The sequence below is a fragment of the Osmerus eperlanus genome, chromosome 5 (genome assembly GCF_963692335.1).
Source record: "Osmerus eperlanus chromosome 5, fOsmEpe2.1, whole genome shotgun sequence".
NCBI lineage: Eukaryota > Metazoa > Chordata > Actinopteri > Osmeriformes > Osmeridae > Osmerus > Osmerus eperlanus.
The window spans coordinates 18071619-18097565 of record NC_085022.1 but is presented as its reverse complement, the minus strand read 5'-3'; the positions used below and the strand labels follow the sequence as shown (position 1 = coordinate 18097565).

General features: G+C 44.5%; 1 protein-coding gene across 12 annotated transcripts; it reads right to left on the bottom strand.

Annotated features, from left to right (window-relative positions):
- Positions 1–557: 557 nt before the first annotated feature.
- LOC134021404 (CUGBP Elav-like family member 2) lies at positions 558–25494 on the bottom strand. Of its 12 annotated transcripts, XR_009930505.1 has the most exons (14): positions 25283–25493; positions 16627–16823; positions 13796–13878; positions 10743–10791; positions 10016–10150; positions 8913–8992; positions 7519–7680; positions 7311–7374; positions 6715–6849; positions 6124–6255; positions 5771–5947; positions 5503–5646; positions 4920–5100; positions 558–4095 (listed from the first exon to the last, which is right to left on the bottom strand). XR_009930505.1 is itself a non-coding variant. In XM_062462191.1 (13 exons), the coding sequence occupies exons 1-13, from the start codon at positions 25393–25395 to the stop codon at positions 4973–4975; spliced, it is 1599 nt and encodes a 532-aa protein (XP_062318175.1). In that variant the 5' UTR covers positions 25396–25494; the 3' UTR covers positions 558–4972. The 12 variants fall into 12 exon arrangements, 11 of the variants coding, with proteins under 11 accessions (XP_062318175.1, XP_062318176.1, XP_062318178.1 ...); XM_062462191.1 differs by having other exon boundaries at positions 558–5100; positions 25283–25494; XM_062462192.1 differs by having other exon boundaries at positions 558–5100; positions 6124–6252.
- Positions 25495–25947: the final 453 nt, after the last annotated feature.

The window sequence follows — 25947 nt, the reverse complement described above, 5'->3', positions numbered from 1 at the left end:
TAAGAATTTTGCAGAGTACCTGATTCTCAAGATACTTGTTGGAATCTATAACAATTTTAATATATAGGCTACACAGATAGATTCCTGCCATTAGAGATGAGAATGGGCACATTGACATTGCATGGACTGTACTTGATTCTATATTATGGTCTTCTGTTGTATACTCAAATTCATTAAGAGTAACAAATATCTATGGGTTGGATCCTTGACCCATAGTACTTACATGGCTGTTCTGGTGGATCTGTAGCATGTGGGACTCGATAGCAACTAGCAATGCCTTGGGACCATCAGTTTGGTTTTCAAGCTTCATCTAGGACTTTGGACTTAAATCATTCCTGGCACAAAACCCAAACTCCTCACAAATTACCAATATGCATTTAGTGCACAATTTGATAGTTGATTTAACTATCAACTTCCAATAAGCATTAAAATAATAAGCAAAGAGAAACACAATGGAGAGAAACAAGTTAGGGAGGACGTGACACACTGGGGTTTGTAAATGTCTTTACAACACTGGACAGGCACTGGGACAACACAACACAAGGACACATTCAATATTAGGGGAAATGGTTTAATTTTGGAGACAGAGGCAAAGAAACACACCACACATGAACAAACATTTACCAAAAAGGAAAAACAAAAAAAGGACATTGACTCTTCCATCTACACACTCTGCTATGGGAAAACCGAAAGTACTACACAGGTAAAAGCAAAGCCCAAACTAAACAACAAATAATTGATATCTATTAACTAAGACATATCCACAAAAGTTGTCTAAATCCTGTTGGCCTTCTAACTATGTGGACAGCACAATACTAACATGAAACTTACCACGATTTAGAGGATCCCAACCCCCACCAAAATATATCCGAATAAAGTAGTAAGGAACATGTAGAGATCAAGTAAATTAAATAAATCTTTTTTTGTGACAAAACATGCAACCAAAATTTCTTGACACCACCAAAAGGCCAAACTCAAGACCGAGTCAAGGCAAGGCCACATTGAGAGGCCAGACATTTTTTCCAATATAGATTTTTTTCTTTAATTTCCCATATAAAAAGCTCCACTGGTACAAAATACATATGAACAACCAGCTGTAGAAATTGGAAAGCCTGTTTTTGTCTTTTTTTTTTTTTCAAATCCCACCCAGTTCAAAAAGTTGGTAAACAGAAACTACTGTATGTTTACAGATCACACCAAGATGCACCGACTTTGGCTTTTCTCAAGACAACACAAACATCTATCAAATAATTTGTGGAACATGAACATAGTCATATCAATTAAAAGACAAAGAAAATGATAGCGGAAAGAATTTCGACCAAGACGATATCTAGAGATGCAGAGCTACCACACAATGTCAAAAAGCACTTCAAAATATGAAAACAAAAAAAGCTGTGATAGAAAACAGAGAAAGAACGGTCTGTGAAGGAAGCCCCCGAAGTGAGAGATTCTACCCTGACCAATGTGTACATTGTGCTTTTATTCAGGCGTTTACTGTAACACTTTGCAATACACTTGTACAGATGATCAACATTTCATGTTTTGTGCATGCCAAATATCTAAAAGATGTTACAAGAAACTGTCAACCAACACTTTAACTAATAATGGTAGTAATATGGCACACAACCTTGGTTTTGGTTGTACAAAGGCTGTCTTTATGAACATATGAAGAACTATCACATAACTCCACATTTTACTACATACATTGTCTGTGGCTGTACTGCAAAGTGTTATATCAACTTAGTCCACTCACTAACAAAAAGGTTAGCCTTTCAAAAGATGTGGGTTATTTATTGGGTATCTACATAGGTTTAGCCAATTTGTTCAATTCAGTACATCACATCACATTTACCATTAACTCACACACAACACAAAGTAGGGGGAAAACAACATCAGCAGGAGCTAGGAGCTTTCTTGACACTGGCATCAATATAATAAACAATTAGGAACAAAGGAAACTAACTGCAGCAATCTAGTCTCTAAACCAAGGCCTAATAGTTTCTGTGTAGGCAGTTTCTAGACGTATATGGCACTTTGAATATTGTATTGCATTTGGATATAAAACACACCACAAAAAGCACATGCCCATGTAAAAGTAAAACTAGTGGTACCGTAGTAATCTGGGATGCAAACTTTACAAAAGTGAACATTTGTGCTTGTGCCTTTCCTCCAACTAAACCAAGCAAGTTAAAGCTCCGTCAGGTGCTAATCAAAGCTTTAACCTGTACCATTTTGTGACCAAAAAAAGGTGGTTCAACGATAACAATTGTGCATTTTGTCTTTTCATTCCTAATCCAAATGAGAATACATCAAAACAAACTACAATAAGACCCTGAGTTGACAACTTTTTAGCGCCATCAGGTACACACTTTTAGGGAACCTGTCTGAGGGAGTATAGGGTGGTCATAATGATTAGGACTGTTATATATATCTCTGTAAACTGAAACAGTAATATACCCCAATAAGAGCACACAGAGTAAACTGTAAGCGGAAACTGGAATGCTTTTGTAAACCAACACTGTTTCAGCGGATTTAACAGTGTTAACACATGTACTGTGAGTGTTTCAAAACAAAGATGCATTTCTAGGAAAATCTGTGTGCAAAAAAGGTTCAGTTTATGCGTCTCCTGTATCGACCCTACAACCCGTTTGTGTCATGTCCAAGTGATCTCTCACATTCAGGGGCTCCCAAAAATATTGTTGCACAAGAAAAGTGTTTGTGTGTGGGTGTGTGTAATGGAGTGGTAGAATTTGGGCATCAAAACACTGAGTTTGACACATGGGCACTTTTAACAACAAAAATCAGTCTGTCATCTGTGTTTACAGATATTGTAAATCATTTTCTTTCAATGAGGCATCTATACCAAACAAAACTGAAATATCCATTAATTAAGATGTTGACAAGAAATTTACAAAATATTCAACAAGACGTACTGTAGGAATTTAACACTAGATTTAACTGTTTTTTTCTTCCTTTCCTTCAAAAATGAATTTGTTAAAAAACCAACAACTGGTGAAACAATATCGCAGAAGTTAAAATAACGAATCCAGAAAATAGTGAAATAAGTATGCAATTACATCACTACCAACGACAAACATTTTTAGTTGAGCTTTTTTTTTTTTAAAGGCTGTGTTGATCAAGCAAACCAGTCCTCTTAAAAAGTGATACAATTAAGACCCCAACATAGATGACATTACAATGTAATCTACAAAAAAACCCAAAGTTTGCCTGGGTTTCCATTACTTGTCGTTAAACTTCTATAGATTCAATGGTATAAAATATAGGTAATCTAAGTGTGCATTTAAACCACAGATTGTCTATTTGTGAATCAGTTCTAAAAAAGTTGACTCATGTAGGTAGTAATTTCCCTAGACGGAGCAAATCTACCTCTTATTGTGCCATCAATATTTTGCAAAAGAAAAAAGGGTAAATACACTAAATAAAAGGTAAATACACTGTATATTTTCTTTAATGGAAAAAAAACAAGATACGCTTTTAAGCAGCTTCAGGGAAAAACTTTACACAGCCTGCAAAATGTAAAAACCCTTTACAGAGCACTGAGGGGTATTTAGATTAGACTTTCCAAAGTGTGTGTTTGAGAGTGGTCTATAGCATTTGTTTCAGAAGCCAACATATTGCTAATGGCACCAAGTAGCACAGCTGTGTGCCAATCCCTGTATATAACTTTCAAGTGAGCTTTACTGAGAGGTAAAAGAAAGCAACATAAAAAAACTAGCAAATTAGAAATAGGAAAAAAAAAATCCCACAGGCTTTAAAACAATATTTCAGCATTTTCTTAATAAAAAAAATAAAGAACACAAAGAAATAGTCTCTTAAATGAAATGAGCGCAGGTAAGATTTCACATTGATTTGCTTGACCTCCCCCCTCCCACCCCTCATTTTTATACAAGGGAAAAAAAGTTTACATGCAAAACTCAGGTTGAGCTAAGGTCAAGGGTCAGTGGGTGTGGCCAGGCGAGCTTAGAGAGACATCAGACAGATGGTGGGGATGATGAGGCCAGGAGTTTGGCTTGGCTTTCAACACCATGAGGACATGCTAGGCTAATGATGAGCAAACAGGCATGGAGATTTGTTCTATACGGAAGGAAAAAAAACACAAAAGGAGAGTAGGAGAGAGAAAAGAGAGAGAGAGGAAGTTAGACAGAGCCACGGCACAAGAATCTTTCAACCATGAGGCACAACCAACAAACAATGCCAATCACCACATTGGGACAGTTGGGTATTTCCCCCACACAAAACAATACACAGGTTTTAAGGAAGTGACACCAGATGTATGGTAGAGACTTAAACATGCAAATATACTTGGCACCCAGAGAGATCCATCAGTGACCAGTCCCTTGTGGGAGACATGGGAGATGGATGGAATGATTGGAAGAATAGTTGTTAATGGTGAAATAGATGTAGCCCAGCTTGACAAAAGATTGAAAGAATGAAAGATGGATTAAAAATAGAAGTAGAGAGAGAGAAAAGGCATAGATGGAAGAGATCCTCAAATGTTAGGTGACAAAATGGATGAATGTGACAGTGTGTCCAGACCACAGACACAAGTTCCGGGCTCTGTTAAGATGTTCCGAAGTCCTTTAAATGAATGATCCTTAGTCAACCTGTCTATTTTATACCTAGAGGCAATGAAATGGTATGTAGATAAGCCCTGATGCCTGCTCCCCTTTCTCATGTCAGGCGTCACTTCCAACACTGGCTCCAGTGATAGTCATAAATAATCATATAAATTACACATTTGATACGACTAAAATTACATGATGAAAACTGAAACGAAGTGTATGTGAAAAAAAAACATGGAAAGAACATTGTAACCATTAAGAGTGGGTGAGTGTCCCTCCAGTGGTTGAGTGCAGGTTAAGAGTCTCGGTGGTCTTGGCTCGGGGGGGGGAACTTACCCTAGCAGTGCTAACATAGGAGCAGGGGAGGGGAGAGACCCCAGGGCCTCAGATCAGTAGGGTTTGCTGTCGTTCTTGGAGCGCTTCAGTTGTACCTTCAGCCTCTTCATGCCGATCTGGAAGCCGTTCATGGCCTGGATGGCGGCCTGCGCTGACACTGCATTGTCGTAGCTGACAAACCCTGCAAGGCACAGAGGAGACGGATGAGGTCGGATGTTTTCGTCGTACTTAACTCCTAACGTCTTCCAACCAAAGTCTCAAGGCAGATGCAGCATACATTTTTGTTTTCTTCCCCCAGTTGCGTGGATCAGTGCCTCTAATGAACACATTTCCACCCAAATGAGTGGAAATACTCATTACTAACAGTAAGGAGTCACTAATAACCCACATTATTAGATACACTCTCACAGGTGTCATCTTTCTGTAGGTGTATGGCTGAGGCCCCAATGATTGTGGAGCAACATGAAATCTATTTGTGGTATGTTATTTTAGGGCCGAATGCTTAGAGTGGAAGAGGTTAACAGTGGTTAAGTATGAAGTCAGCTGGTCTCTCCATGTTGGTATGCCAGAAGCAACAACATACCAAAGCACTTGCTCAAATTGGTCTGTTTGTCGATGAAGACTTTGGCAGAGACCACGTTTCCGAAAGGCATGAACATCTGCAGGACGTCCTGGTCTCCAAACTCCTGGGGAAGGTGGTAGATGAACAGGTTTCCCCCTTCAGGTCCTGGTAGGGCGGAGAGATGGATAATGCTTTTAAACTGATGAACGGAATGCGAGGGTATTCATGTGTATGTGGCACACACGAGGAGGGGGGGGGGGGGGGGGGGGGGTGTGCATGAGAGACTCACCCTCCTTCTGGCTCCCGGCAGCGCTCTGCTGCAGCAGAGACTGGCTGTAGAGGGAGGGCAGGGCGGAGGCTGTGTACTGCTGCATCCCTGAGTAGGCCTGGGTCAGGGCGTCCATGGAGCTGGCCGCAGAGCTGTTGCCCATGGAGGCTCCCAGGCCCCCGTTCATGGCTGCCATACCTGACAGCGGTAAAGGAGGAGGGGGGGGTTCAACATTCTGTTCAGTCCAAGAAGTGGCTAAATATGTGCTTTTGAGATAAATTTACCATTAATGTCCGGCCTTAAAAGGACACGGTATGGTAGAAAGAGATGTCATGTTAATATTTTGTAAGAGGAGTTTGTGAGAGAATGCGTACCGCTGACTGAGCCAGTGAGGGCATTGAGGTTGCTGAGTCCCATAGAGGCACCGGTGAGGCTCTGCAGGGTGCCCAGAGATGCCAGGGTGTTCATGGCAGCGCCTGCATTGTGGCCTGCTGTGGTACCAGCTGCTGGGAAGCACATTACACACAACAAGAAACAGACACAACAACAGAAAGCACACACGTGACAGGACAGAGCAACACACACACACACAGAGGAACACAGAGGTTACTACTAAGTATCTGAAACAGCAGTGGGTCTGAGCAAAAAAATGTTTTAATCTATACAGATGTACAGTCATCTCAGGTACACAGGGGGGGGGGGGGGGGCACAAGGCCAAGGCGTAGCCAACACCACTAAACCAAAACGGGTGGGGACGAGCCTATATTTACACAGACCAAATGAAAATGAGGGGGCACTTGTGAAAAATGTCATGGGGATGATTAACTCTCATAAAAGTAAATGAGGGATGGCACAGCAGCCTGTTGGGCAAACACTGGATGGGAGGGAGGGGAGGAGTCGGGGGGTGTCGTAGAGTGATGAAGGAGTGGGCCTGGCTAATAAGGGGAGCCAGACAGCTAAATTACCTGGACTGGCCAGCGCTCCCAGGGCTCCTCCATTGGCTGACAGGGGGTTTGTGGAGGAGGGGCTGCCTGAGCTCTGGGCTGCAGCCGCGGCTGCCGCTAACGTGGCTAGGTTCTGCAGCTGCAGCGGGTTCACACCTGAGGAGCAGGACCAGCAGAGAGACTGTGTATCAGCTGGGGCTTGGAAAACGCTAGACTAGGATTGGTATGGGGCTCGAAGGGGGGGGGGGGGGGGGCTGGCTCATGCAAAAGTGAATACCGATGTTCGGGGCATCGATTCACATTTAGACAATTCCCACATTGCATGCTGACCATTTTTTACCTTTTTATTTGCACACTTCAAAATAAAGTGCCAAACGGCAAAATACATTTGTATTTTTCCCCAACTGGCCAACTGTGTATCCCAGAATGGCAGCATAACCTAATGTGCCCATGCGCATCTCATTATTGTCAATGTGATTTTATTATTTGTTATATTTACGGTGGGCGCAAAGCACAGAGCAGCAGAGTAAGAAGGAGGGACAGGAAGTGCTGATGTCTGCCCCCCCCTTCTCTCGGCTCAAGCGTGACCGATAACACGAACGGGGACAGTGACTCACCCCCTAGCCTCTGCATGCCACTGAAGCTGCCTTGGTTCCCGGTTGAGGTTGCCTGCTGGAGCAACTGTAAGATGGAGAGAAAAAGAGAATTCAAACCCAAGAAGAAGAAGAAAAAAAATAGATAAAAAGATAAAAAAAAGATTTTTAAAAAAACAACAACATATTGATCTCCGTTTTGTGTGATTTGTAAGTGTGCTTGTCAACTCACGGCCAGGTACTGTGGCGTGAGGGCTCCCAGCCCAGCCAAGTTGCCCCAGGTGGAGGCGCTGTTGAGCTGTTGCATCTGCTGGGCCAGCTGCTGCTGCAGACGCCGCTGCTCCTTGTCTCTCTGTGTGTCGGCAAACTTAACCACCATAGGCGAGGTGCAGCCCTGTGGGCGAGGGAGGGAGGGTTTAACACTCAAAAACGCACACGCACGCACATGCATCTGTACTTCAGCATCTCTTACGTAAGGACACAATATCTGTACAGGGCCGTTTGGGGAGCAATCATCCCCCCCTCTATGCCCTACGGGGTAGTACTCTCTCTTCTACAGATCTCCTAGTGTAGCATTCATATCCTTTGCTAGCACACACATAGGACACTGCCATGCAGGACTAAGCCAGGCCACATTCCACACAGGGACAAGGGGCGAGGCTAAAAGCAGACTTCTTTGGGGTTTTTTTACTTCAGAGCTCCAGGAGTCAGGGTCCACACACAAGCAGACAGATGGAAACGAGACGTATAAAAAAAAATATATATATATATACAAATAAGACAGTCAAACGGGGACAAACTATCGGCAGACGTAAAACTAGAGAAAACAACATTCAACAAACGCGTAGCACCATAAGATCACTACCTGCCCGCCCCGACACAGCTGGATTATAGGCTAACAGGACAGACGGACATGCAGTGTCAGTGTTGTGAGTTTATAGCCAGATAGGGGACCAGGCTTGACAGGGAAAATGGCCTCTACACCAGTAGCACCTCCCATAGCATCAGACAGGGTGAGGGGTGAGGGGCGGGGGAGAGGAAAGGGTGCCACCACTACTGGGGCCTGTTTTATATCAGGCCATCTAGTGAGTTGATTCGGTTCCTAATTAGTATTGCTTGGGTGCTTCACAGGGGAGCCTCTGGCCTGCTAGTTGTCACGTTACTCCTGCCCCACTCCCTTAAGACTCTGGACTGAATCTTTTCTCCTACCCCCTGGTAAGAAACTGGTCCACGTCTCAATAGGCTAGCTAGCTAACACGCATCACGGAAAGGTCTCTCCAAGCCACCATTTAAAACATTCGCGAATACTTTATTGAGAGGGTTTAGGCCATTATTATTAGTCAGCAAGGCAATTCATCTTGTAGTCTTCTGGTCTAGAGACGTGATTAACTTCTGATTTCTGTTTAAAGCCAGGTGACGTTGTCCATTTGTTTGATTACATTTCAGATGTGAGCTTATCTATATCTAGCTAAGAAGCTTCCTCAATGACTCATGCACTGACAACTGTAAGTCTTCTGCTCTTAGAGACTCTCTGTCATCTCAACACAAGGGGGCAGCAGAAAGCGTAGAGGGAGCAGGAGCTGGTGGGAGGGGAGGGAGAGAAATAGGTGCTAAGGGGTACAGTACCTCCATAGTCTGAGAGTGATGCATGGTTTTGATTGCATTCTGTGCCATAGCCCTGGTAGAAAATGTGACAAACGCACAGCCTGTAGGGGAGGAGGGGGGACAATAGGAAAGGGGAGAGGAGGAGGAGGAGAAGGAGGGAGGGACAAAGAAGAAACAAAACAAGACAATAGGTTTGGACAACTCGTTATGAACCCCAAAAAACACATTGTACAAAGAATGGCACTCCAAGCACACAGGACCGCTCTCACTGGTTAGCACATGGAGAAAGAACACAACAAGGAGAACAGTCAACAACATCAACAACAACAGCAACAACAACATGAGCACAGTAACAGTGACTGACAGATTAGACCACATAACCAGGGAAGCTGTGGTGAGCCCTGGGTAGCTGTAGTAGATGAGGTGATTGACTAACTGGGTGGGACATGAAAAGCGCTTCAAAACGCAACCCACAGACATATAAAGGTTGAAAAGGCTATGGATGGAACTCTGATCACATCGTGTATCAATCGTGTCAGTATGGTTTTGATATTGTACTGCTTTAACAGCCAAGTTCTGGGGATGTTATCATTTGAAATGCGTGTAGCATTGGGCTCCAGCGCCAGTGCTGTTATGGCGTCTTATGCGGCACAGATAGGGAATTGCGGCAGTGTGCTAATTCTAGCCTTAGTGGAGCATGCTGAGAAGGGGGGGGGGGGGGGGGGGTTGGGGGGTTGGAAGGGGCGGTACTGAGGAGAAGAGCTGTGTCGCTGCCACCGTCTCTGCTGCCGCGGCCTGCCTGCCAGCTGAGCCCACACAACACCAGCAGCCAGGGGTTGCCAGGGCGACAGCCCATTGTTCCGGGCGGCGAGTAGAATACCTCCTCCCCGTTGCCCCCCCCCCCACTGGGCAGGAGAGGTAGGAGGAGGTGAGTGACACAGTGACGCCATGATGAGGGGGTGGAATTGGAGAGTGGGCGCCCAATAGAGGGTGAATAGTGCTTGAATGTGGAGGGGGTGGGGGTAGAGTAGAGGATCGAAATAACCATGTAGTGGGCGGGCCTGATATACCAGGATAACACAGTGAGTGGTGCTGAAGTACTGTGTGTAGACAGGCACACCCACCTCTGCTCAGGCCGTCAGGTCCTCGGAGGATCCGGCACTCCTCGATCTGTCCGAAGGCTGAAAACATCATCCTGACCTCGTTCTCTCCATACTTCTTCGACACCATTCCAATGAAGAGTTTTCTGTCCTCCACCGCTAAGTAAACAGATTGATAGTTGGGTTGGGTGACAGCGGAATTGCACAGGGTCTGGATACTCAAGTCGGTAGCTGTATCTAACACAAAACCTGCCATCCCCCTCATCTTGTTCAATCTCTCGCTTTGAGATTCTGTCACATTCTCATGCTCATGCCTGTGGAGCGCCAACCGTCTGATCACCGCCCCCCCCCCCCCCCCCAATCTCACACTCCACTTCTCTGGACCGATGACTGCTTTATCATCCACTTATGCCATCGCCAGCTCCTCAGTACCTGCTGTCCTTCTCTCCCATTCCCACCCTCCAAAGCCCTTAATCCTCGTAACCCCTGACACCGTATAGAAATTGTGCGTTGCTGCACATTTCAAGGGCCTCGCCGCCTTGGCCATCATCTAGGAGCTTGAAATAGAGACATCTTCCCCGTTCTATATCCCGTGCAAATCCCCATTTGTCTTAGGAGCGATGTCACCCTTTCCCGAGTCATTATATGGTAGTTGTCAGTCATGTCCCCAACCCCCCCCCCCCCCCTTTCTTACAAACACTTCTGCTCCCCATGACCTGCCCGCCCGTTATTTGACAATAATGTCACCCACCATTTGTTTTCTCGCTGTCTGCGGGCTTCATCTGGATGGGATGATGCATCTGGAAAACAGGCAGAGGGGGCGGGGTTAACATCAGGCCACTTCTCACCGTCAACGCCGAAGACGTACGACTAGCTTTGCTCTTCCTGCTGCCCCGCCTCCTGTTACAGGCACGGCTCTCTGGGAGCAGCAACCCCCAACAATCTCCCTCCGTCCATTTCTTCTTGCTCATAAGCCACCCCTCCCCACCCTCTATCAAGTCTAGTTGCTCCCTCCATCACACTACATGGTTAAGAGTAAGCTGTGTCCACAAGCAAGAGTTGTCTCAAATCCCTTCTCGGATCCAATTTCACTCTTTTTCCTCCTCGGGATGGGTGGAGTATGGCCTTTTGATTGCAGCTATTGATTCTTCTTGTCAATATACCTCATCGCTCCAGCATCCAAACACAGATAACACAAACCAGCTGCCTTGCTTTACTGTGTGCACTGGTTGGGTGTTTTGGATTATAACAAGAGTATTTTTCCTCTGATGCATACTGGATTAGCCCAGACAGAAAAAGCGAGAGGGGGCAGAAAAAGCCCCGCAAAAACAAACAAACAACAAAATTCCAACTGATTCAGTATGACAATTCTCCACCTCAAGCTAATTTCCCCTAGGGGTGGGCGGTATACCGGTATGAACGCGAATACCGGTATTGCGTTGTGCCATGATATGGATTTTGCCATATCATGGATATCACGATATATTAATAAATGTATTAAGTTAAGTGTTTCTGTTTGGTATAAAATATAAGTCAAGTGATAGTTCTCACCGGTTATCCGACATCGACCAACAAACAGTAGCCTATAGGCTCTGTAATTTGTGTCGTCGAATTGTGCTATCCAAAGGTGGAAACACTATCTTTTTCACTACCTCAAAGCCATGCATGTGCGCGAATATGAACAATCTACCAGAATGCATTTGACAAATCCAATGCCAGGTTGGTTAGAATCGTGAAATGTTTATTGTAGCCATTCAGCTAGGGTGACCAGACGTCCTCTTTTAACCGGACATGTCCTCTTTTCGAGACCTAAAAAATGCGTCGGGCAGGGATTCCAAAACTGTCCGGGATTTTGCCTCGTCAGATATTTGTGTTTCTCTGGGTCTTTCACAAACTATTACGCCCTTATAAGTTTTGGAAAGGGTATCTCCCTTACGTTCCACCTTCTTGCGCGAGCTCTGACTGTAGAGAGAAATGTCATTTTGATCAGATAGTGCGGCATGCATTACATGACCAGCCCCCCCCCCCCCGGTGACGCGACGAAGTGTCCTCTTCAGCCATGTAATAATTGTTTATAGCTCAAGCTAACTCACAACAAATATTTTACAGAGTTTTCTTGCGATCCCATAAACGTAGGCTACTGTTGAACGCGTAGGCTACTGAGAAGTCGGTCTGCATGGCAATTAAACATTGCAACATTTGGAAAATTCAACTCATGCGACACACCGGAGTTACCCAATCCAAATCCGTTCGAGTGCGGTAGATTAGCTGCTGCGGTGCGGTGTGGATTGTCATGACATTTTAAGAATAACTAATATATCATGATATATACCGTTACCGTCAGTGCTTACGAATTATACCGTGATAAACATTTTAGGCCATACCGCCCAGCCCTAATTTCCCCTGGCACTTCCTCCATGTCCCTCATAGGTGGAAGTGGAACCCCAGAAGTGGCTGCTGGTTTAGCCAGCTTCCCCTACCATTTTCAGAGAGGAAATGTATATATATATATATATATATATATATTTCCTCTCTGATATATATACCATATACCATATATATACCATTTTCAGAGAGGAAATGTATATATATATATATATATATACATTTCCTCTCTGAAAATGGTAGGGGAAGCTGGCTAAACCAGCAGCCACTTCTGGGGTTCCACTTCCATATATATATATATATATATATATATATATATATATATATATATATATATATATATATATATATATATATATATATATATATATATATATATATATATATATATATATATATATATATATATATATATATATATATATATATATATATATATATATATATATATATATATATAGACCCAGGTATCTGGGAAGGCTGCCGTTATGAAATGCTGAAATATCAAATATTTTTCTTGAAACGGACCGAGAAGAAACAGACAGATGGCCAGCTCTGTTTGGGGACTGGCGTCCATGGCGAGGGCGGGAGAGAGGCACAGACGGAGTAGAGAGAGCGACGGGGACGCAAGCTTTTTCCACTGACGCCGCAACCCGCGGAGCTACAGTCATTGCCAGGGAGGCAGCATGACTGGGCAAGGTCTGCGAGGTAGCCATCACAAGACACTGTATTAAACTGCCTGATGATATTCAGTAATGTTCTGAAACGCTCAATCGTTTGTCACAAGGGTTCAATACTTACCAGCAACCTACCCTACATTTTCTCAATTTCCAATAGACTCGTCTATTGATTTTATTGATTGGAAGGAGAGTAATTTGGAGTGTGCTAAGGGGGAATCGGTTTTGTGAAGGTTTAACAAGCAATTGCACTTGTTCCAGTTGACTGGACTTTAATCTCTCCATGATAAATCAGGTGAGGAATTAGGAGCCCCTCTCTCTCTGTCCCTCTGTCCCTCTCTCTGGTGCAAGCACATACAACCACACACTTTGTTGCTGGGAGCGATAGACCTTGCGCTCCTCCCCTTTCCCACTAAAGAAGAAAAAAATAAAATACAAATGTAGATGTGCATCCATGATTCATGAGGACAAGCATGAATAATTTGTTCCACTTTACGACTCAAGGTACTGGGCTTCAGTGACTAACCTCCCTGGCAGCGGAGCACTCTTCATCTCAGCGTGTTTGTAGCTCTGGCCATGGGAGTGTGGCTATCGCTGACTTGACACTGCTGGCTTTAAGGCAGTCTTGATGGTGTCAGACATTGTGGCTGGGAGTGAGTCTATTAAAACCTCAGACACAGAGTAGTACAGAGGGGGCTGAAGCCGCTAGAGGCAGACAGGTCCAGAGCCGATGTTTACTCACCCCACTTAAGGTCTTTATGTTGTGCAGTGCATTCTGGGCCTCCAGTGCAGCTTTTCTTGTATAAAACGTTACAAAACAGCATCCTGTAGAGAGAGAGAGAGAAAGAGAGATGTATATACAGAGATGTATATAGAGAGATAGATATAGACAGATATGTAGATATATATATATATATATATATAGAGAGAGATAGATAGAGAGATAGAGAGATAGATAAAGAGATAGATAGATAGAGACAAAAAGAGAGACAATGAGGGTTGGGGAGAGATAAAGGGAATTAGGTACAAAGCACAAGTGTTCTTAAGAAGAATAACAAGAGCATATCCGCCGTACGAGGGTGGAAGAAACTAATGGGTGACCGCATGTAGGTCTACCACCCATTGTCACATGTTTGGAACATGTGACATGTTATTCTTAGCGACTGTTAGCCTAGATCGTGTGCTACAGGGAACACAAGTAGTGGCTTGCAGCAACACACTGGGAGCAGATAACGAGGTGGGTGAGGAGGACCGTGGCTGACAGTGCTGCCAAACGGATCGGCGGAGACCAAGGGCCTGGCTGTCAGGTCCACTGATGTGTGCTGGAGAGGTCAGAGCAGGACCGGGCCTCCAGGGCTTGTCAGGCCACTGCACCCTGCACACAGGCAGAGTGAAAGTGGATGGGGCTTACATATGTGCAAAAACACAAATGTGCACATATACTCTGTCACAGATGGAAATTGAAAACACACAGAGAGAGATAGAGAGACAGGAAGAGAACAAGCAGAAGGGGGAAACTGTTGGGGGAGGGGAGAGAGAGAAATAGTCAGAGAGAGACAAAGAGAGAGAGAAAAAAAGCCTCATCCTTCCGTCCCAGCAGACCGCCAGTGGCGTTCCAGCCTGTCAGTTTCGCAGGGCTGGGGAAGTGGAGCACTGCAGCGTCTCTGACCTACATAGTGTGTATTATGCCGTTACTGGAGCTCCCAAGCCATGGGGAAAGCTGGTGAACTTTAATATGCATCCAGCTCTTCTCCTCGCGCTCCTCCTCTTCTCTCACAGCTAGCCTAGCTTGCTCTCCTTCTCTCCATTTTATGCCATTTTTCTGGCTTTAACCTAGCTAAATATGGCCACCGGTGACATAAATAGGGTCATGGGGCTTAAGGATCCTATGATGACCACATTTAATTTGACATGAAAAATGTAAATAATGTATCCAACGGTTCCAAAATAGATAGGGGCCATGTGGCGAACAAACTAGCCAAAATGGAAGTGGGATTAAAGCGAATACAAACAGACGAGTCAAACAAAAGCAAGATGGATGACGTAAGAAGGGGGCTTGAGAGGCAGTATTAAAAGTGAGGGGTTGGGGGGGTTGGCAAAGGGTGTCAGAAAGCTTGCCTCTGCTACAACTCTCTACTCTTCTCAGCAGGGGTAGGGGATACTGGTCCACTGCCCTGGGCCATGGCAAAGGGGAGAGGGGGTGGGGGGATTGTTGAAGAAAAAAAAGAAGAAAAAAAAAGGGTATACACAGGACAAGACCGGAGACTGGGGGAGGAAGAGAGGAGGCAAGGAGAGAAAAGAGGGACCAGGAAGACGGAAGAAGGGGGCAGGAGAGGAGGAGGGGGGGGGCTCCCCTCCTGCAAACCAATTCACCTCACAGGCGGGGCAAGCCAAAGGGCCGCTGTGATCAAGCCAGATTATCTATGGTGAATACATTATCATGGCATTAACATGTCAATGGGCCATCACAGCTGACACTCACGCCTAGGAGCCAGGCAGGGATCTTGGCTAAAAAGAGAGGGCTTTGAACTATTCAGCCTCTCTCTGAAACTCACAATGTCTGCTGTATGCACCACATAATAAGCAACCCCCTATCCTGATCAAATCTGTTCACCTTTTCAAAAACACATACAAAAGGTGCTTGGACATCCATTCTGTGGTGGAAATCGCACAAGTTTTATGTTTAATGCGAATAATCGCAAATGTAACAAAGGGAAATCACGTCTCTCGTTCGATGGCAGGCTCTTCCTTGTTAAAAGCAACGCAGCGCTGTCAGCATCAGCGTGGAGGAGGTGGGGCTCTACAGCCTACCTGACCAAATCCCAGTGACTGGGATTTGCAACTCCCAAGCCTGCAGCTGACAGATTAGACTAGCTTGCCGTCTCTGTCTTTTCCCCAGCTCTGAACTGGCACGACTTGATAGATGTTAAATCCCAACATCAAAGCAGGGTTCCACACCAACATCCCCACCCCCAAAAAGTAGATTAGGCCTCTTACCCGTATTGAATCACATTGGGATTCAGAGAATTATATATTTTTAAAATTTATGGTGAATTATTTGCACGTTGTTGCCAGAGCTCACCTTATTCACCTGACCTGCAGTTAGTTCCAGAAGACCGGTCTCTTTTTAGTGACACTTGCACACCACTGCTCAGACTGCGGGATTCCCCTTCACAGTCTACTCTAATTGCTAATTAAACGGAACTGCTCGACTGAGCTCTTTCTAAAAAGGTGAGTGCATCGATGGATACTTTTGTGGGAAAATTGCATTCAAACGTCACTGCGTTGCTCATTCTCTCGCCCTCACTGTGTCATTTTTAAACAGCGTGGGTGGAGAGAACACATGTTTATAGTAATGTGCAGGGAGTACTCTGCACAACTCAGAAAATTTGACAGACTATTCTATTAACTTTGATGTAACGTAGTAGAGCATGTACGACACAATCTCAACTCTATATTGTAGGGCACAAACAGCCTTCCTGTGCAATACCCGGGAGAGATTTTAGTAACAGCGAAGGGTGTGGGTTATGGTGGCAGTGTGTATGTGTGTTGACAGCTCCTGTCCAGCCGTACCTTTGCTCTGAGCGGGTGTCTGGGTGCGGTCCCGGAGGATGTTGATCTGGTGAACAGCACCGTACGGCTCGAACAGCTCCTTCAGCTCCGTTTCCGTCCAGGAGCGCGGAATCTGGCCCACGAACATCTTGATGGAGTCCGGGTCGGGCTGGTCCAATTGTTCCAGCGACCCATTCATCTTGCTACCGTTGCCGTTGCTAAGATCAACAAGAGGGGAAAAACGGTTTGTTTCTCGTTTAAGTCACTTCCAACAAGATACTCTCTGATTCATAGTCAGCACTTGATGCATTAATCCAATCAACTGGACAAATCATGTTCCCAGCATTGATCCTTGGAGTCCAACAACATGTTGTATATATACAAATGGCCTACTCTTTCTTTCAGAAAGGTTAGAACCACCTCAGGTCAGCTTCTCCAGAAAGACCAATGTATTACACAACATCAAGGAGCAGTAGTTCCACAATCACAAATCGCCAAAACACACAAATCCTATTTTAAAGTTTGAACCGAGTGAATGCCACACTTTAAAAAAATGACCCGTCCATGAAACCGAGACCGGAGTGCTTTTGACCACAGGCAGCCTCCATTGACATGTAGGTCCTAGGAGGGGTGAATGGCTAACCCCAGGCTTGGCTAACCCCCTCTCAATGGGAGAGAGTAGTGGAGATCAGCATTCTCAGAGTGATTAAGGCTTAAGAGACCGAGGGAACATCAGCAGCCCATTACACACAGCAACCAAAACACACCAACTACAACATCCAAGGAACAGTGCCGAAGCATACAGCCCTCCCAGGTAGAGACTGCTGAAGGGAACGTACCACTCCCTGCACAGCACAAACTGCCCCCAGGAAAGCCAAGGCTGAGTGATGGCCCGGGGGACTGCTGGTGTGATAACAGCTGGCACAGCAACCATATCTGACAACTTATAATGGGATGGTAAGCCGGGAGGGAGAAACAAGACAGTGAGAGGAAGAAAGAGGCAGATATTTCGTCATACAGACCTCTGGACGCGAGCCATCCATCGCTTACAAAAAGAGCCCAAACGCTCGGCACAGACACCAAACTCCTTGAAGGACTTAAAGGACATTCTGGAAAGTCCTTCAGCAACCCTCTCCTCAGGAAGAATGAACGCTCCACTTAAAAACAAACCCCCCAAAAGTTTTTCAATAGCACAGCCTTTTCTACAACAACCGATGCATCTCGAAAGCCAGTTTGAGAACGGCAGTATATAAAAATCTCCAGTTTCTCAAAAGGGGCAACAGCCCCTGCCCTTGACACCTATACAAAACCTGTAACCACGACAAGGCCACATTAAATCTGCAAACCACTCCTAATTAGGTGCTAACAGACAGGGGTGATTGCGGAGCGTCTTCTCCGGAGGCGCTTTGGCGATGGTACAGGGAGTAACCTACAGCTTCCCCGCCACAGCAGGGTAACAATTGCATATTGTTCCCTTGCTGCACAACACTATTCACCGACCTCTCTACAATACAATAGGCCGAGTCAGAGGGATGCTCCGGCATACATGGAGCGCTAAGCCTACAAGAGCCATGGGCATTGTGGTGTGACACCATTTAGACGGCTCACGGACGCCATTTTGCTGAGCCCTGTCTTCACTCGAGTAAACGGCTCCGCACAGAACCTCCGATCCATGGCGGTAACTCCCTCGTCTGAGCTGTCCCAAGTGTTCTTTAAGGTGCTCCTCGGTAAAAGATCAACAGATCGAGGCTTCCTAGGGGCCAGTGCTGGTGCTGGAAGGCGTCTGCTGAGACACCAGAGGCAGCCTCGTGACGTGGCAGCAGGTGATCGGGGTCCAAGACGCCCTGGAGCAGCTGACGGGTCACTGGGAGCAGCGACAGTCACATACCTGCTGTTGAACTTCCCATAAATTTAGGTGATTTATCTGGACCATGTGTTTGCTCGTTTGACTTGACCGAAGCAGCATGTATGCTAACACCTTCTCTGGGCTCTCATTTGATAGTCACCATATTGGCGTTGATATTCAAAATGAAGCAGTGATGTCGGCAGTCTACTTAAAATGATTCATCTAACAATAAGTTGAAAATTGTCCGGTGTCTCACTCACCACCAAAGGACATGCAGTGCAGCATGTGACGTTGTTTGGAGGAGCCGTTTACGGTTGCGACACATAAATAGGCCTATAAATATTACAACGCAATTTCCGCCATGTCTAGTGGTGGAACGATGGATCTCACAAGCTGAGATCCGGGCACTGCACTAACATTTCACGCAAAAAGGGCATCGCACTAGTGTCTGCACCGCACTATAAAGTGAAATAAATTCAGAAGATTCCATAACACAAAATAGAGAACATACGAGAAGAATATAGGTTTTACTAATTTTGCTCCAACAAACCACCCTGGCTTTGTTGGCAGCCAGTGTGTGATTTACCTTTTCATTAAACTCCTCATATCCTGACATTATCAGTATGTATTTTTCCAGGGGAAAATACAGAGCAATTGCCATTGTGCAAAAACTCTGCCTGAGTTGCCAAACCTGCCCCTTTTATGTGAACGCACACAAACTCCAATTAAGTTAACACTAATCAACATCTTAATCACCGGCTGCATCACAGGCATCAAGGGCACTGCACCAGTCCAACTATAAAAGGCAGGAATCTTTGTGTGTGTGTGAGGCTCAATTATCTTGAGAACCAAGCACTGTATGAAGTTAAAATTAGCCAGGTGTATTGCTCAAGACCCAAGGATGTGCAGTGACAACTGTAAGTTGTTTGAAAGAGCAGCTCACCGCCAATGGGCACTGCACTAGCATTCGTCGCCAAAACTGCTTATCAGAATCACCAGTGTGACCCCCATATGCACACTGCACTGCTTCATTTAGGTGGGGATTTTTTTTTTGTTTGTTTGGTTTTGTCACGTTTACTGGTTGTTCCTGAGGAAAGAGGAAGGTCACTCAAGCAAAGCAGGTGTTTACTGGTAATACCCTAAATAGTAGGCCTAGCCTTTTTTCCAAGAAACGCAGTATTTGCTGTTCATAAGCCAGTGCATACGGCTTAATATAACAATAGGGCAACTCAACATGTCCCTAGTCCCTTCACTGATATCTCTGATAGCTGTCAATCACTGAAAGGATATTTTTCAGTCTCTTATGCTACCTTGGCTTATCCTACATGATAGGCCCTGAAAGGCAGGGCCCGGTACTGGTTGACTGTCATGTTGGATGATTTATCATCACTGCCTGAGAATAGAAATACCAGGCCAGGCCTGCAAATGCTGGTCTCAGAGGCAGCCAGAGACAGGTTCAGGAGCACTCCTTACACACAGGGTGGGACAACTTTCACTACAACTATGGAAGAACAGCTGGCTTCCGATGGGGTGAGGGATGCCGGTATGTATGTGTGAGAAGAGGTATAGAATATAGATGTGGGAATATGTATGTGTTTGACTTATGTGTTCACCTGTAGTTAGTTACGGAAAAAAAAGACAACGTTAGAAGACCAAAACACCTCAGCCAAGTCAGAGACATACAATCAGTTTGGTGTTTCCCCAACTTCCACATGAGTAGGTGGGCCCTAATCAGCACATTAGGGTTATGACGAGAAACCATTAATTTAAGACATTTTCCTCCCAACACTGGCTCCAAATCGGCTAAATATGGTCTCATCTCATTGTTCCGTTTCCCCTGATGAAGACAGACATGTCGAATCAGCCTTTAAATGTGCTCATGTTAACAGGCAGCAAGCATCTGATGACAAGGCCTGCCCCATTAGCCCCATAATCACCAGTGTCCCTGGTGGTTTTGGATGAGGTGGCTAAGAAAAGTGTGAATGAACAATCAAATATACAGATATAGAGAGACAACTGAATCAAGCCTGGTCCCACTTTGCCAAGCGAATGCAAATCCTCAGGTAAGGACCACTGGCAGAGGAAACCATAGTTACAGACTGAGCTCTTACAGGACTTGATCCAAGTGTAGTTTTGAGACAAATATTAGGCACGTCTAAACAGATTGCCTTTCCTTGTTCTATAGCCATCCAAATAGTTCAAGGCCCCCTGCCTTTAAGCAGCATCACTCCAGCGAGTGAGTCTTAAAACTGTCCGTCTTCTGAAAGCCAATTTTCTGACTCAACCCCCCCCAAAAAGGGGAAAGGTCACCAAGGCCATATCCACCCTTTCTCACCTATCCCACGCTGCTACACATTCTCTGACTTGGCCACCTGAACACTACTGCCTGTATACTACACTGCCAGCTGACTCCAATCAATATGGAAAGCAGACTGCATAAAAACCTATGGTCATGTGCATGCTGTCCACAACAGTTTATAAGGCAAATCATGTGATCCACTCGATGCTATCCATTTTATAGACCAACATTACAATCCATAAGGCTGTTTTATAGGCCACTTATTACGAAAAGCAAACCCTTGTGCAAAACAGAGACAATTTTATACACAAGCTAATGAATACATTAGAACTTAACCCCCAAAAAACATGTTCATCACAGTAGACTGGACTAGCAATGGTTATGATTATACGCAATCTGACCACACAAACTTGTAGTGTTGAATAGATATTCAGTAGTTTGGGTACTGGCCTGTATTGGCCAGTGTGAATTTGGTCTGGACCAGACCATTTCTAACTAAAAACAGGGCCAGCGTACTGCCTGCCACACCAGCAGCAGCAGAACAGGTGACAGGCCAGATCAGAGCCCTTCTGTTGCAGCACACAACATCTGTCTGCAGGACATTCTACCACCATCATCACCGACACACTTATGAGTGGAGAGAACAGCTGGCTCTCGTAGCCCCAGGACCTGGAGCCAAGAGGCCACACATTGCCCAGATCAACAGCTCCCTGTCCACAACAAAAGGATCACACGAAGCTTAGCCCACATATCGTCATGTCAGACTTTCATCCCTGAAGCGCACCACTGTATGTACTTCATGGCAACCATCACACTGCTCAGTTAGGTGAGATGTTATACCTTCATGTTTGAAGCCAGAACATAGGGGCTCCTTTCAACACCCAAGGCTAAACAATACTTAGCTTTAGCTGATCACTTTTGCCTTACAAGTTGTCAATTACTCACACGATCATCGCTTAACTTTAGAGTTCACACACACACGCTAGGTTCGAAGATTTCCCTAGGCTAGATAAGGAAGTCGCTGTCTCTCAACGGTGACATACTTTGGTATGTTGTACGTGTTTGAATGATGGACAGTATCTTAAAGTACTCTAATGGCAACAGTCCTGGTAGAAGCGAAATTAAAGTAGTACAGTAAGCGGTGTGTGTTAAAACGCAACTTATGATCCCCATTTAATAAACCTCTTTCAAGGCATAAAAACGCACAAAGCATGGTACAAACATGAAAATCTATTCGACACTTGAGACATGACCGAGCCCATTTTGTAAGATTATTTAGTGAACTCTCAGAATCGCAAATGTCTTCTCGCGTGCACGTCGTTACTATAAGTAGCCTATAAAATCACAACGTTGTATTATAGGCTGTTAACCTTGCTAGCCATCTGGTGATCTGCTCGTGTTTAGAATATGCACATTTAAAAAAAGAATTTCTAAGCGTTGGCTTTTCTTGTTATCGCTCATATTCTGTGCACTGTCACAAGATTTCCATTACATTGCTCAATAATGCACCACGTGTGTTCTGCAACGCGCTAGCACCCTCACAGAACCTCCATTACGGGAAATCGATGCGAAAACTGGCTAGCTTGATGTAGCTTGGTAGCTACAGACAGTCAAAGTAGACAGTAGATGAATGCAAGCTAGTATATTGATAACTACTAACACACATACTTGTAAGAAACGTCTCGTTATAAGTAGCCTAGGTCAACACATTTTCAACTCGCTAGAAGCTAGTCCATGTTACGATTTGTGTCTGATACGTAGATAGCATTGGAAAGCTAGTAGCTTGCTAGCTAGCGAATGCCTTTTGAGCCATTTTCTATCATCACCTACCCGCTGTTCAAAACCCCGTTGGTATTTTGTAGACTCGTTCTGCTCCAGCAGCATTAAAAAGGGCGGTTGCCGCGTACGCACGATTCTCTCCCGCCCAGTAAACTAAACTATACCTTATTTACAAAGAGCAACATCTGGACCGGGTTGTTGTATGGCACTTCCAAAGAAGGCTTGAATCTTCTGTCGCTACAATGTGCAAGTGTGAAAGTACAACGTGTTAACTCCGGAAGCAAATGCCACTTGACTTGCCTCTCACAAACCAAGATCTAAATTATTTCCCTCTCCGAACGATAGCCTTCATGTTTAAAGCCAACCTTGATGGGCTATAAACGAAACTTCGGGCGGGCGTATCCACAGTACAAACCATTTGCAATTAAGCAACTCCTGACAAATGCAATACCTATCAAGCTACTTTCACATAGGACTTTAGCACCCAAATACTTACACTGAATCGCTTGAACTCATCAACCGGCTTTCAATCATCCTATCCGGAAGAAAATCAAGATTATATGCCGAAGTCATGATCGCAGTTCAAGCTACACTCAACAATGAAAGTCGATTGCTAGATTCAACTCTTGCGCGACCACGAGACGGCGCGGGACAGGTGCTGGAGGGGGGGCTTCTCAGTAGTGCTCGCGGGACTCGGTTGACATTCGTCTTCTACCCCTTCATTTTTCCCAAGAAACCCAGACAAGCGAGCAACTGTCAACTGCAGGAGAGGCGTGGCAAGTATGTAAAATGTCACCATCACAAATCAGCTTGCTAGAAAATAACAAGCCAGACCATTATTTTCATTTCTTTCTTCTTCTACGTACTTAATTATGTGGACGTTGTGAAATATACTAGATGTGAATTTATAGAGAGTGATGTCCATTCTATCTCCAAACTTATGAATGAATAATTCACAATATTTGTAAAATCATGAAGATCGTACCACTGAAAATCATCAAGATTATTACAATGCTGTTTTTCTGGGCAACCTGAGCGTTGCATTTGCAGGGGTCACAGGTCATGTTCCCCTTTTGTGTTTTTTTCCCTGTTGTTCCTTTGGGGGAGGGGCGCCTACAGCTTCTTTGTTGCGCTGGACTTGTAGGGCGAGGCCTCTGATTTTAACCCAAACCCCACTGAAGGGTCTTAGACCCGGTTCTTAACTATTTTTATAGTACAGGGGATTGGGGCCTAAACAGTGCAACTATTAAGTCGAGCATGAACAGCTGCATAGTGCAAAATATTATTCATCGTGAGTTAATCCTTAGGATCCGTAGCAATTTCAAGACTGCCTAACGCATAATAAAGTTTCAAAGAGGCTCATATATAATGTGTTGTGACCTATTTTTTATGATTCTGAGTAATACACTATGTATTGGCTTTAAGCTTTATGTCTGCCATGAAAAGAGGCTGCATAATAAAATATTTAAATCAAAAATAAATAAACAAAATACCGTAAACACAAGTATGTATAATAAAGATTAGTACCCCACATTTGACTAAAAGTAGAATTTACTAATACCAGACTAAATTTATTTGTAGCTTCCTGATTTAATGGGAATATACATACTGCTCTCCTAACACAAATCACCATCTACTCATCACATATGGGATATCTTTAAATATGGAGACATTTGTTTTTAAATGGAATGTCTAGTTGTTGGCACCTCCCATTTTTAATCTCAGATTATTGCTATCGTAATCCTATTGTAATCTCCAACATGTACCGCATGCCTTTGTTGTTTACATCTCTCCTATTCCTCTACAAAGGAACTATGTCTACAAATCAACTCATCTAGCATTTAATTTGCACCCCTTCGTAACAAATTATGAAACAGGTCAAGTAAAAATAGGACAACTGCAACCCAAATGGGTTACATCACCTCTGTTTGTATATATCACCATGAACTTCCTGACATACTTTCCCTTAGCTCTGCCTTTTGTGAAAGCTTTTGCAGAATGGCGACCAACTCAAGCACTCAAAATGAAGATGGAAGCCTTGAGCATGCCTAATGCTGAAGAAGAACATGAAACATAAGGAAAACTCCACTGCAGTAACTATCTTATTTGAGTTTGACTCAGTAGTTCAATATGGGTAGGCTACTGGCTAATGCAAATTTTGTACTGGATATACAAATGTACTTGTTCCTGCCTCTTTAGAAGATCTTTCTTCTGTTGCTTTGGACGGGGGTAGAGAAAGGGCCTGGTAGGATGTGTTTCCCATTACAGTCCAGTATCAGACAGTGGTCGGTCTCTCTTCAGAGGAAAAACCCTGCAATACTGACTGACAGGCTCACATCTCCCTTAATTTATAGTCAATACAAGGATTTAAGTCCCTGTGGGACTGTATGAAAATATTATTTTTATTCCATTTAAAATAATTTCCATGGAATACTATTCATAGGTTTTGGTCTTTACATAAAAATGGTTCTAGGACCAGAATATTTATTTCAATATATTGACATATTGTCCTAGCTGGCTTAGAAAGGCAAGAGTTTATTTGAACATGCAAGTGTTCTACGGATCGCAGAATATAGTTTTTTATTTTCCACTAAGTAAAAACATACATATCACAAATGTAATTAATGCAACAGCATGAAAATGCATCAACTGGAAACAATGCACAAAATAAGAACATCCACCACAGACAAAGAGACATTAAAAACACTATTTGCCTCACAAAAGCCAGCCCATTTGTGACTGACCCAACGTACCTCATAGGTAGGTCCTCATTCCTGCTAGAGACCCCGGCCGCAGAGGGGGGACAGCGCATGCTGTTGACGTACAAGCTCTGCACCAGGGCCAGCTCAGAGGAGTGTTCCAACATCGGTGTTCCGGAAAAATCCACCTTGTAGAATGGCCACTTTCTTCTCTTTCCCTCTCCTCTATCAGTGTATTTCTCTCCCTTTCTTTCTCTCTGTCTCTGTCTCCCGCCCCCTCTTTCTCCACGGTTTAGTGCAGCAGAGCGGTGCCCACCCCCTTCGCTGACTGGCGTGGCTGAAATAATCCTATCTGACAGCTCATCGTGCGCTAATGCATTGTGCCGCCTGCGGCAGCCTAGTTTTCAGGCTGAAAAGCTGCAGCCACAGTAGCCCTCTTCGACTAATTGACACCCGTATTAGTAAGAGTCCAGGAAATTGGACATGGGTGATTTATTTCTACTGTCAGACTGGGACAAATTAGGGGAAACATTGACACAGTTGCCAGTGGATCTCTTCAGATCTGTTCTTAATGGCACAACCCTTGTTCATGTTTTGCATGCATGCTTTAGTGACCATACAAAATACAGGCTTAACACAGGTGTTCTTGGAATAGAGCTCTTCAGGTGAGGATCAGCCGTAGGAAACGTACTGGTCTGCACTGCTTACGTACCACACAG

Coding starts and splice junctions, on each gene's coding strand:
- LOC134021404 (XM_062462191.1), bottom strand. CDS start 25,395: ATGTTGGAACACTCCTCTGAGCTGGCCCTGGTGCAGAGCTTGTACGTC. Junction 10,151..10,742: donor AGACAGCGAGAAAACAAATG/GTGGGTGACATT, acceptor CTGTTTACTTAG/CGGTGGAGGACAGAAAACTC. Junction 7,681..8,912: donor ATCACTCTCAGACTATGGAG/GTACTGTACCCC, acceptor CCTCGCCCACAG/GGCTGCACCTCGCCTATGGT.